Source organism: Esox lucius, chromosome 15 (genome assembly GCF_011004845.1).
Source record: "Esox lucius isolate fEsoLuc1 chromosome 15, fEsoLuc1.pri, whole genome shotgun sequence".
In the NCBI taxonomy this organism is placed as follows: Eukaryota; Metazoa; Chordata; class Actinopteri; order Esociformes; family Esocidae; genus Esox; species Esox lucius.
In genome coordinates, this window is record NC_047583.1 from 15,892,136 (window position 1) to 15,905,785 (window position 13,650).

Genomic DNA, 13,650 nt, shown 5'->3' on the forward strand with positions numbered 1-13,650 from the left:
CTCCAGGCTGTGTTAAGTCATTTATTTTAACTTTGAGTAACAGTAAGTCAGACATCTAAGAGAAGTACTTTATGATAATTTGGATCCAAGTACAAACTTTTGAGGGCCAACTTTTTTTTTTTGCACTTGGAAACGTAAAGAATGTGTAAAGTCCCAGAAAATGTGCAAATCTTCAGGGGAATTGTCACATTAGCAATATCTATCCATGATATTCCTTAATAAATTGAAAACAAATTCAGCTGCAAACAAATCCAGATTTTCTCATATCCAAAAGTGTGATTTGTTAGGAATAAAATAGGCATGTCATTATGGCAGTAAATGGACACCAAAAAAAAGCTTTATTTCTTCAGGTAACTTGACACACTTCCTTGGCTCACATGCCCTCCCACACACCACACACAAACACATCCCTTTGAATGTGCTCCCAAAACTGGAGGCACCAAACAGAATTCAAACCCACCAGGAAACAATTTGATAGTGTGTACACACTGCTTGCAAAAATGTGCATGCTGCATTTTTTGTTTTGTTTACATCTCTGTACGCAAAGTTTCAGGGTAGGTAACATTTTAAATGTAATCATTTACAGTTACCTTTCCACATTTGCAATCAGTATCGTAATCAGATTACTGTTCGATGACTTTTGTATTAAGAGGCATTGAAAAACAAATAGGAATAGCCTATTACCAACTGAACACCTTTTGCGGGATCAATCAATGTTATAGAGTTTACAAAGCCCGACCCAAAAACTGAATTTGCATTTTACCTTATGGGTTGTGTAGGCTACAGTGCCTTTGGAAATAGGTTTCTAAACCATTGTTTTTTACTTCAATATGATTGGGCAACATGTCTACATTACATGCTAAAGGTCTGTCAGATATTCAGTCATTCCAATTAATCCAATAAACCTCGATCTTCCAGAATCTGACTTATCTGAATATAACCCAAAATCGAATGATGCTTAAGCTTGTTCTGTTATTTGTGTTGTATTCATGTTTTTAATTGCTTCAAAACATTGTTGAAAAAAAATTGGCAATTACTTGAAAAGGGTATTGACATTGTTGTATATAAAAATAAAGATATCCGTAGCTTTTCGCGCATAAACTAAATCTGCAGTAGTCTGATGATTTGCTCCACAACCAATATTGTGAAAATGTTGCAGAAACCCCCGGCACGCGAATGCACGTTTGCAATCGTGAAATAAGATTTACCCACATGAATGTAACCTGCGATTATTATGGCCACCAGTGATGGATTTTCACAAATTAAAGAAATAAACTGTGATTATAAACCTGCACTGTTAGCTTAAAGTAAATGAAGTCAGCAGCCAATGATAACCAATGAAAACAATTTTCAGAGATGCAAAGCAAGCAGAATCACATGGCCTACTGGTATGGAGTTGATGTGGCCGCGTCAAATGCAAATAATCATCCTTTGGCAGTTTTTATAACATTAAATAATAAACTCAAACATACAACGTGTCATAATTATTTCACGCACCTATTCTTTTTCAATTGAAAGTAATCATACTTTTTTTCAAAAGTATCTGTAATCCGATTTTGTTTGGTAATGTAATGGATTACAGTTACTGATTTTTTTGTAATCCGTTATTCCCCAACTCTGCAAATAGTGTCACATCATAAAGCTCAGGGAATCCCATCACTGCAAAGATTTACCAAAAAAAGGTGTGAAGTTATCACAAGCATACAGTAAAATGTAAATTGATGCTGGGAAAGTTATCTGTAAATTTTACTGAACCGAGGACATTCTACATCCACCTACACAAAATTCTGTGGTGGTCAGTCTCCAGTGATTGGTGTGGGTAATTTGCATAAAGTTGAGAGGGAAAAAAGTATTTGCCTGCCATGCCTTGCACTCTTTGCCCAACAAAACACTCACTAGACTTCCTTTAATTGAAATGAATTGAGCAATCACCAAATTCCAAACATCGCCCTTTCAATTGAATGATGGCTCAAGATGCTTCAATTAATGAATTTGTACGATGCTAATAATGCTAATTCAATGCTGGGAAAGAGGTGAATTAATGGCAAGCCTAGTTCGACCGGCCCTCGATTAAAAGGGATGAACGGTTGGCAACACCTCTCCCTGGATTCAAACTGGGGTCTCCAATGTGACAGTCTGTCTTTAACCTCTAAGCCACTAAGCTATACGTGTGCAGATATGTGGTGTCGGTATACTTCTGCATTGTTAAACCAATTACTCGAAACTCCACAGGTCTTGTAACCTATACCCTACATTAGCTAACATCCAAACCAACAACATGGTTTAACAGGGTCGCTACACTACATTCAACGCATTAAATTAGAAAGAGATTACTGTAGATGACTAGATAATAGCTATACAGTAATCAAAACAATGATTCAATCACTCCATGGCTGGTTCGTTGCTTTAATAAACAATGACAGTTGAATAGCCAACTACCCTGTGAACTACTATGTAAAACGAAAACAAAGTTAATATTAAATTGCATACTACGCACTACAAGTACATACTTCGTGGATGATGAAGTACGTACTGTTTTGTATATAGTAAGCTAGTATGCCAATATTGGGACCGATTGGGACATACCCTGGTCATAAAAATTCGTGTCGACATACCGCGTTGAAATTAGCTTTATATTCAAGATTGGGTTTGATCGTCATCAACAAAACCTGCCAGAAGAACAGCAATGACATAGTCTGAATCTCCTGGCGATAGCGAACAAGCAACACTCCGTAGTTTTTTTCATATCGGTTTCATATTAATCTTTCAAATTCGAAAATAACGTAAAAAACTGCTTTATTACCATGCGAGGGTTAAGGCACCGTCTTAAAAGTGCACCATTATCGGGTCATGTTGATGAAAAACGTCAGTTGTTTATGTAGATGTCAATAGCTCTTATCAAAATTACTAACCAATATAGCTTCAGATAGAGCTGCTCTACCATCAACATCCTTTAGTAGGAAATTATTAATAATTAAACTAGTAATAATGTCAAAAATGTTAACATTTGTTGATGGTAGAGCAGCTAACCCTGAAGCTATACCAGTTGATTATTTCCATATAAGTTTCACTGGTTCTGAGCTATTGAAAAAAATTCATGAAAAACTGCTTCTAAACTAGTAATAATGTCAGAAATTGATATATCAGTTGGTTATTTCCTTATAGGTTTTATTGGGTCCGAGCTATTGAACACAATTCATGAATATTTGCTTTATAACCTGGTAATAATGTCCAAAATGGAAAAATAGACAAAAGGATGTTGATGGTAGAGCAGCTCTCCCATATCAGTTGATTATATCCAGCAGCAGTCCTTGAAGCATATCAGTTGGTTATTTCAACAGACATTTTATTGGTTCAGAGCTATTGAGATTTCTCTGAATTAAAATGTTTTAAATTATATTAATGATTTCCTTAATTATAATACTGAATGATGTTCATGGTAGGGCAGTTGTCCTTGACCGTCTATTAAAAAAGTTACCTTGGGTCTGAAGTACTGACCTTTAAGTATTTATACCTTTACTTTTTTTAATAATGCAAATCAACAACCATGTAAATGGTAGGGCACCGAATTCTGAGCTCTTTATAGTTTTAATTCGTTTATGTTTTTTTGGTTGCAATGCAATTGGCGTTTCTCAGTAAAAACGACTTATATTATGCACTTTTAACACGCTCCCTTAACTGAGAATACACGGAGAATCCGCCATAGACATGAACGCAACAGAGAAAACAGGGAGTGTTGCTTGTTCGCTATCGCCAGCAGATTCAGAATATGTAATTGCTGTCTTTCTGGCAGGTTTCGTTGATGAGGTACTGACGATCAAAGTCCGAATCTTGAATATAAAGCTAACTTCACTGCAGTGTCACTCATTAACATCACGCCAAGTGTGACAATAAGACACCATTAAGCATTGGGTTCAACCCTTCTTATTAGGTTTACTTCCACCACAAATTGCATTTATGAACTATATGGCTTTTGCCACTGGTCGTTTTAACAGCTTATTGGCCAGTAATAGGCCTACTAGTATCTACTTACTACTTGAATAGTCATAAGAACTGAGCAATTGCTAGCAAGACTGAAGATGAACTTCACACTAAAATCTATTTAATTTCATGGCACAACAATGTTTGTTTTTCATTCATGAATGACATTGATACAATAACTATCAATTTGGTGACGATTACGGACTTTATCATCAAATGAAAAGACAAGAGAATCGTGGAAACCCCTCTTTTACTGCGCAAGGGGTTGGGGTCTATTACCCCCAAAAGCATGCACGGATGCATACTTGGAAAATTCACCAGATATTGTCACAACATAACCATGAAAAGTTTTATTTTAGGCTTACTATAACGTAGCTACTGAAGCTTGTAGCCAGCGAGGTTTTTATCTATCCTGACAAAATATATACTTTGTTCTGTTCGTGGCGAGGATCAAACAACGGTAATGGGTTGTAACTACAGTTTAACCTCCTACATGGCTGTCCCCGTTTCTAACCACGCTATTTAACGACGGGTGGACGGGCGGAAAGTCGGTCGCTCGCTTACTCACTCAGACATTCTCTCTTCTTGGCCAGCTCCACTTTTGCGGCCAAAATGACTCCATGGGCCTTCAAGAACAATGTACAGTGAGTTCAGGTGCATAATATGCTATGGGAAGTGGACTATGCACTTACTCTGTGAATCTGGCACCATGCCCTTTCCCAAACTCAGAAATAATTAAAAGGCAACTTTACAATCCTTCCCTTTTTGGCAATAGCAACGTGATTGCCCCTAGGTTTCCCAACCAAGACTCAATTTCCTTTCAAAATTGAGGTAAAACGTTCCTTCAACTGAGTTCTTTGCGAAGACGCGGTCATTTATTCAACCGACATTCACATTCGTTCCTCCGTTCAGGCTCCCTTCCACATTTAGGGACCGAGGGAAAAGAGAACCAGGAAATTGCCCAAATGTCAGAAGACGAATATAGAGTCATTATGGACTCTCATCATCATTCCACATGTTAAATATTATACCACATTGGAAATCAAATGTGGTATAATAATATACCATATTGTCAAAAATATCTATTGATTCATCACTAAATAAATCAATGGAAAACATTTATTTCGGTATTCATCAATATCTTTTTCAATAAGTCATAGGAACTTCAAACCTGGTGTATATTGTTCTAAAAATAGGTGGCCTATTTTTGGGTGGGTTGCACATCCCATAAGGCCTTATTTGGAGGTCTTGCTTTGCATTGTACAGGGACCAGAAAGTCATGGTTGAAAAGCGTTCAGAACCTTTTGAAAATTCCCTGAATTCAAAACAAGATATCACAGCCTCTGCTGAGATTTCTGGAAAACCTGTGAATTTTGCCAGAAATGACGCTATCCGCAAGATATTGGCCTGGAAAGGAATGGATGATTCTTACTGGAACCCAGCTTTAGATTTGACAACAAGATGGACTTCTGACTGAATTGTAACAATTATTTATGTAGCAGGTCCAAATTTATTTTTTTGTATATGATTGGATTACTTAAGAAAAATGTATTTGATGTTTGTGTAGCTAAGATGAATTAGTCAACTTATATGCAAAAAAAACATTTCCAAAATGTCAACCTGAAGTGGAGAATGCTGGGAATATTTGCATTTAAACTTAAAATAAATGGAGAAAAAAAAACACAAAAAAAAAACACATCTATATTACAAAAATGTTAAGTCATTATGAACATTTCACTAACTTTGAGTTACTCTTCATAGAAACATGAGTAAAAAACACCTTTGGGTTTACAGTGTAGAGTGGGTTTAATTCCGGCCTTGACAATAAGATGGTTTCTCACCCTGACCTATGCGGACAAAGAAACCGTAATCTTTGATTCATTTCTTTAAACATCCATTTCAAATTAAGCCACTGAAAACTGAATCCCAGATTACAGGCTCTCTTGGCCAATAGACTACAGTCAGTGGGAGTAATCATCTTAAAACACAAGGAACAGTTTAAAATCCATTTATGAACACTAAGCAAAATAACTTAAACCTCAACATCATATTTTATAGCAGCACTTTTATTTAAAGCAGAAGATGGAGGGACACAAACCACTACAAACCCATAGTAATGTTACAAAACTGAACAAATACAACAGGACCCTAAGGGAGAGACTGACATTAACTGTTCATCTGACGCCTCTTCTTGGACATTAGCTCCCCAAAGAACTGGTGTATGGCTTCTGCTGTGACGACCTGAGGAAAGGGGGGGGGTGAGTGGTATGTAAATGCTCTAAAAATGTATTGGAAATATTCTAGAATTATCACAAGACATTGTGTCCTTGGTAAAACATACAGTACATTAGTATAGGTTGAGGTAGATACCACTATTGATTAACATATTTAAAATCATAAATCAAATGATAAACATTACACTGAATGAACAATCAGCAATTTTAATATAATTTATTTCGATCACATCAATAGATTGTACATCTTTTTAATTGCCCAATTAATGATAATCATCAGTATTGTTGTAGATGTGGGAGGACATAGCCCACATATACAGCTTAATAACTGGAACGCTTAGGGGTCTGTAGGGCTCCAGTGGGGTGTAATTGAGAAACAAATTGCCGGATCTGCTACATTTAACATTTATGAACCTACTGTGTAAATTCTCCACAAGAGTAATTGAAGGCACTTCGTTAAGCAAGCAGGTTACAGAAAGGTCCATTAAAATAACACTAATCCATAGCAATTCCATATGCCTAATGTCTACAGGCCGCACTCTGTATTCCTTGATTATGCCAGAGTTAGCCTAGGTGAAAATCTTGGGACCTCAGGTTCGAGTCACAAGACAAGAGCGCAGGCCAGACCCAGCAATCAACACTGCTGGAAATGGCATAAAAGCCTGCTTCAGTAAATCAATGGCTACAATGCTTGCTAGGCAGTATCCACCACCGCTCAGTTTATACTTTCTGCTTTTTTAAATCTTCAACTTGCCATAAAATATGTAGATAAAATAAATGTTGCTGTCTAATCTCTCCCACACAACACTGTTACAACTCTGGAGTAGCGGACAGCGTCACACGCATTCTCAGTCTCATGCAGGGGTTAAGTTGAACTGTGTCAATACAGCAGTCTTTATTATTAAACAATTTAAAATGTGACTATAATTTATGCACAAACAAAACTGTCTTTGGTCACAGATGGTCACCTACAGAAAGTGTGCTTTCAAAACTAAATGTTAATTCCTTCAATGAAATAGGGAATGATTATGTATTTTACAGAAAGGACGGCAACCCTAAATTATATCATTTGTTAATATTGATGGTGGAATGTGTTTTATCTAAAAATGCAGGTTTCAACTATTTCTGTGTATTAGTGTTGAAAATTTATTTATATTTTTTTATGGTTACACAATCTAGATTTGCGCAGCAATTGTGCAGATGTGCATTCTTAATACATACCGAGGTCAAAACCACTAATAGGCCCACATTAATCAGCCAGGACTATCAATCGGTCAATCTCCAGGACATTCATAGTAACTCACCTTTCCTTCATCAGCAATCTGCCTTAGGAAAGCCATCAGTTCAGTCTGCATCTCATTGAACTCTGGGGCGGACAACATTTCACATTAATCGATCAAATGATCAATGACCAATATTAGGTTACATCAAGTTGTCAACTATCAATCGAATGAAAAAAATTAAATATATATTAATCCTTACGGTAAACAATTTCCAGTTGTTGAACGCGGTCCAGAGCACTTAGGCCTGACATGAGCAGACTGTCGAAACTAGCAGATCCTTCCTCTATGATTCCTCTGTTCTCGTAGGCCAGGACAGTGTCTGACTCATCCAGCAGGAACTGGACTCCAGCCTCGACATAGGCCCTCTGTGCAGAGGTACCAACCATACGAGAATACAATATGCTTCACAGCCAGTACAGTGTCACTACCTCAAATACACTTTAATGAAACTGCTCACAACTGGTTGAAACTAAGCCATTTGTTCTAGATTGAATTATAAAAAGTAATGGTTGCATTGCGGTTCTAATCATTCTCAGCATAACAGACTCATTGGTGACCCACTGTAAAAAAATGTTTATCCCTAGATACGAAATAGCCCTGCTGAACAGTACATTTATGTATTTTTACCTTTTAGGCTTTGATTGCCTTAATTCCTGTTTTGATTAGAGAGTGCTTTTATTTTGATAGAATTGAAAGAAAAAACCTGGTTGAAAAAAGCCCCCAAAGTATGCCTGTTTTCTAGCGATTTGTTTTAAATTACAGGAAGCAGCTTGAGTATAAGGTAATATTATGAAACTGGCCTCCATGACGAGCACAACAATATACGTTTCAACTGGAAAAGGTGCTGTTCAATTTTTCACCTTACTATTTTGTTCAATACTGTTTTATTTCCATTTTATTTGTATTACATATGACATAGACTTCTCGCAGGTGTTCACTAGAAGGTTTTAGCTATCTTTCATGAATTTTCTTCACCAGAAGACATATCTGATCACTTTGATATTACATGCTGTCTGATCTGTCGCGAAAGTTGAATTTCACGATTTGCAACTTGTAAAAAAAATGTGTTCCATATATTACATTTTTAAATCTCAAAACAAGTATTTAACCCCCATAAATCTCTATAAAAAATGGTGGTGGGCTAGCTTAAATGGTATATTTAACAGCAAAACGTACCATTGTTTTCCAGTGTGTTTAAATGTGGAACTTGAGAGGATTCGTTCTAGAAACGTCCAATAATAGGTGGTGGCCGATAATAGAGGGACGTTAGCCTTTTTTTGTTTGTTTTCTAACTTGCTCTTGCGTTGGTTTTGGGATTTAAAAACACATCAGTTCAATTCTCAGATCTTTTGGCGGGATATGATACACTCACCTTGCAGCTGATGCAGGTGCACAGCTTGGCTCTCCAGTGGTATGGCCAGAACACAGCCCCTTCCCTAGTTCTCTCCACACCCTGAGTCTTCAGCTCCCTCAGCCTGCAGAAAACAGTCTTGACCGGACTCTTCACAGGCCGGCCTGTCATCTCCAGGTAAGTCCGTTTGCAGGCAGATCGCCCAACTTGCTTTGGGAGAGACGACCACCAGGGAGAAAACGGATTACATATGAGGCCTTACAGGATTGTGTTACTGGAGAACGAGGAAGTGAGGGACTGGTCCCATAATCTAGGGGACTTGTTTAAAAATATATTAATACACTATGGCCCTCGGAGGCAGCACTCTGGTGACACATACATAAGCTCTCTAATAGGGGTTGACATGATGAGAGGGTGGACTGATGAAATCAGTCTTGTTTACAGTAAGCTGAGCTGTGAAGCCTGGCTAAGCCAGTCCCCAGAGCAGGGGAATATGTTTCCCATGGATCATTTCTCCTCTAATTACCCAGAGTGGAGGGAAGCCAGGCAGGCAGACAGCATGACATGAACAGGAGTCCACTATCTGCATCCGACCAATTCATTACCCTCTTGCGCCATCAACTGACCTGCACTGTAATCACACTTAAATAACTGAGTGCACAACCTGAATAATGAATTCATTGGTTTAACTGGCGGTGGTAATGAAATGTCTGCATAGTTATAATCTAAGGGAGCGCTTATGTGCATCTTCAGTGGAAACATTGCCTTCATTGCAGTACAGTGAAACAGAAAATGGCCACCTTCTCAAACAAAATGAGTTTCAAAATGCTTTAAACAGAACCACTTTAGTAAACTAGATGAAACTCATAAGACAAAATACAATATTAAAACATTTACATAAACACCAGTTTGGTCTAACTCTAATGCATTAAGTTACAGGCCAATCAAATGTGATTAAATATAAAAAACAGTAAGTCTATAGCCATCCTAAACAAAAGCCAAATAAGATTCTTAAAAATCCCTTATGGCATTCTGATTAACGTGGTGTAGGTGGCGTGGTTCACGAACTCAGGTGTGTGTTTGAAAAGAATTCATGGAAGTTAACACTGGGTTCTCTTTACCTTGTGATAGCTGGGGCTGGTGGAGGACCCCTCATCACCATTATTACAGGGTTCGTCTGTCCTCTTCTTAAAAGGCTCCTCATCTTCCTGCACGTTCACCTCAACCTCCTCTTTACAGGGGCTCACATTTACCATTGGGGGATCTTAGAGAAAAGAAAAAAAACATAACATTTTAGATGTATGATATAAAAGCTATAACGTTTTATTGTGTATATGTCCAATTCAACTAAAAACGGAGCACACATTTTTCCTTGACGAACAAGACCGAATTGAAGTACAATTGCGTTCTCTCAGTTATAACCCATTTATTGTAGGGGATTTTTTTTTTTTTTTTTTACAACCAAGGCTCAGTAGTTCTCAATGAGGAACTCAGTGGGATTAATAAAACCTGCAAAGTGGGCAGCGTAGGTCCAGAGGAAGGGGGCTTTGTTCATGCAGGTCTCACACACCATCTCCTGCAGCTCATCGGAGTCTTCTACCACACAAGCCAGGTGCTGTCAGAGAAGGCCCAGATGGTCAAGGAGTCGTAATCCTTCCTGGCTAACACAGTGTAGAGCTTGAAATAAAACTGAAAGCCACCATGATGTCGCCAACTGATACATACCCTGGGATGATACCAGTCTTCACATATTATGCACTGAATCATATCCTCGTTAACCTTATCGGAAGGAAAATTGCATGACAGGATGTTTTGTGAAGAGGAATTGCATATCCATCATTCTTTAAGTAACTAAATTCCAAGAGACCTTGCTTATGAACAATGCCTATGGTTTCAATTCCAGGGGTCCCCAACCTAGAGGACAAAATGAAGCACCAATCTATCATAGGGGGGTCCGCAACAGACCTTCAGGGGATATTTCAAAAACAATATTACTGTAACATATTTTTATTGTTCTACAACAAGGGAAGTCCAATGATTTCAGCTACTATCAAGCTGTAATGGAAGACAACTGATGTAAAGGGGAATGTCTAAGGAATGTTCAACTGAACTGTGATTTAAATTACCATTAAAAAAAAAATTGTAAGCAGAATAATAATCAATCATTATTATTCCTAAACAATGTCATTGAGTTTTGTTAAACTACATAGAATTGCACAAAATTTGCTTCCAAAAATGTCTTCTTAGGTCCTTCAAAAAAAAACTATTAAGCTACATTTAACATAAGCCAACTCGAACAAAAAAGGGCCATGCAATATTTTCAAATATAAAAAAGGATACCCTAAGGAAAAGAAAGTGAAAGGGACATAAATGCTGAAATGATACCTGATCTTCAGTGTCTGGGTAAGGTCTGTCACAGGTGCAGTAACAACCATGGAAGTTGTGATTGTATTGGTTTTTAATGTTTTGCCTGTCTTTGTCCTGAAAAGAAAACAGACAGAGGAAATCATTCATTCATCTTTTTAGATGCCAGAAAGTCATCAATCAGGGGTAGAATAAATCAGAGTAGACTTACAGGATTTAGCTGGCACTTAAACTCGCCAAACTTGCCGTTTCCACAATCACAGCGGAAATTCCTACATGATAATCAGAGGCAAATACAATATCCAGACTTCAACCGATTATAACATTACAATGGAAAGGTACAAAAGCTAACTGAGCCCTTTTGTTGTTTTTCCATTTTGGAATTGGTTAATGGTGGTTAATTTGACCAGGTTCATACCTTTTTGTGTAGAGCTCAAAGATGTCATGCCCGTCATGGCAATGGTTGGTGCAGGCCAGACAGAGTCCCGCAGGTTCTATCCCTCTTGGTGTGCAGGTGTTGCAGGCAAAAATGGCTTGTCTCTTCACATACCCCTGTAACACAATGATATTTTATAACAATTGAATGGAGCGGCCACACTAAACTTGGGATCAGTGGATGGTAGTTGTTTGGATGTGCAATACACCACTGATGTAAGGGAAGTAACACCCCCAATACCTGGGGATAGGAACAATTGTCAGGGTCACTTCCAGCCAGCACTGCATATGCCTCGTGCAGCTCCTCGTCTCCCAGAATGTCCTTCATGGTTACCGTGTGCACCTCGTCTGCCGACATCCTCGGATTAAAAAAATGCAATCACTTAAATAGCAAAATTGACGCATATTTTTCGGCCCTACCACGTGGTGGAAATGACTATCAACACCAGAAAAGCCGTGAGCAGATTCACGTCAACGTCGCAAATCATTTACTACTGCTGAATAAAAAACACTTATTTCACATTTTATCTAACATTTTACATACGGTAGCAAAATAACTTTCAGCTAGCTCGCTAACTGTTAAAATCGGACAAGCTTGACAAGAACTGTAGCTAACAACTTCTAGTGGCTAAGAGATCATCCAATGCAGTGAAAGCAGGCTTTGTTGTCACCGTTACATTTGATATGATTGTAACAACAATAAACTAGAGTTCGTTTTTGCTAGTACTTACCTGGAAAGCAAAAACATGCACGGGAGTCCACAACAGAGCAGATAGGTTTGGATGTTGTATTATGATTTTCACGTACGCCAAGTAAAAAGGCACGTAATTGTGACGTCGCTGAAAACAATGATGTTGTGCTGCATTGCCGATGATAACACATTATCTAAAAATGATAACATTTCTTGTAACACTCAGTTTTTCTCATTGTAAAAAAATAAAAGTAGGTTTAGATTTTTGATTATTTTAAACAGGAGTAGTACCTTGCCATAATCTCTGAGACAACAATGAGTAATATATGCCATCCACAACATCAATGTTAGTTCCACAATAAAGTACAACATATACTATTTATAACGCCTTAGGAAGAAATCGCAGCTTTTAAACTGCAGTTACTGCAGTCAAGTAATAGTACGCTTGCAATAACAGAAGAAAAACTGTTTATTCAGTGCACTTAAAGTTGCATTTAAAAATAATTAGTCAAACACCTTTTTTTCAAGGGCTTTGGTCTCTGACATTTATTAATCAATAAGGGTGAAATGTAATTGCACATATAAATGCAGTTGCAAACACTTTATCCAAAATTCAATGTACTACATTTGGGGTATCTGTAGTATAATTGCTGTTCATAAAGTCCTTTTTATTTTTTTTACGATTACTGCGTCAAAAAAATACAAGTGACTTATCTTGTACACGTTTTGCAGTTTCGAAAGTGCAAACGTTTTTGTTATGTTCTGGAGCAATCATCCAAAATCTGCATTCTGATACTGTCTGCAATGCTGCCTTCAAGACTTCGTCAGAAATTGGGAACTGGAAAGTACAAAATTGTGTTCAAAAACAGTTATTGACCCAGTACGATTTTAGCCATTTTGATACATTTGCTAACATTGTTAATACAGATGATAGAATAATATGAAAAAGAGCAAAAGGTTATTCACAATCTCCAAAAACCCTAGATTATTTTAGGCATATGGCAAGGTTAGTTACTAGAGAAACCAAAAGCCAGAACTCACTGAAATGATATAAACATTATAATGTTTATATACTTATATATAACAACAGAGATAAAAATAAATAGAAATGTCGAAGATCAGCTTAGTGTAGCACTAGGTAGCACAAATCACGCACAGAAACGGTCTTGTCATGGTCAACTGCGCATGTGCACACCAACAATTTTTAAATCCAGATTAAGCTCTAGACTAAAAAGGTTTAAACTGCACAATACAGGTGGACATTTCTTACACCATTCAACCAAATAAAAGTCAGAATGTCAAAGTCCTAGT

At 37.5% G+C, this 13,650-nt stretch overlaps 1 protein-coding gene across 1 annotated transcript; it reads right to left on the minus strand.

Moving 5' to 3' along the window:
- Positions 1-6,029: 6,029 nt before the first annotated feature.
- Positions 6,030-13,172, minus strand: LOC105015589 (ubiquitin protein ligase E3 component n-recognin 7). The gene is made up of 12 exons (XM_010878857.5): positions 12,380-13,172; positions 11,890-12,007; positions 11,632-11,765; positions 11,425-11,485; positions 11,235-11,330; positions 10,575-10,628; positions 10,359-10,464; positions 9,971-10,113; positions 8,871-9,059; positions 7,698-7,863; positions 7,520-7,581; positions 6,030-6,222 (listed from the first exon to the last, which is right to left on the minus strand). Exons 1-12 carry the CDS (start codon positions 12,394-12,396, stop codon positions 6,148-6,150), a joined length of 1,221 nt encoding a protein of 406 aa, XP_010877159.1. The 5' UTR covers positions 12,397-13,172; the 3' UTR covers positions 6,030-6,147.
- Positions 13,173-13,650: the final 478 nt, after the last annotated feature.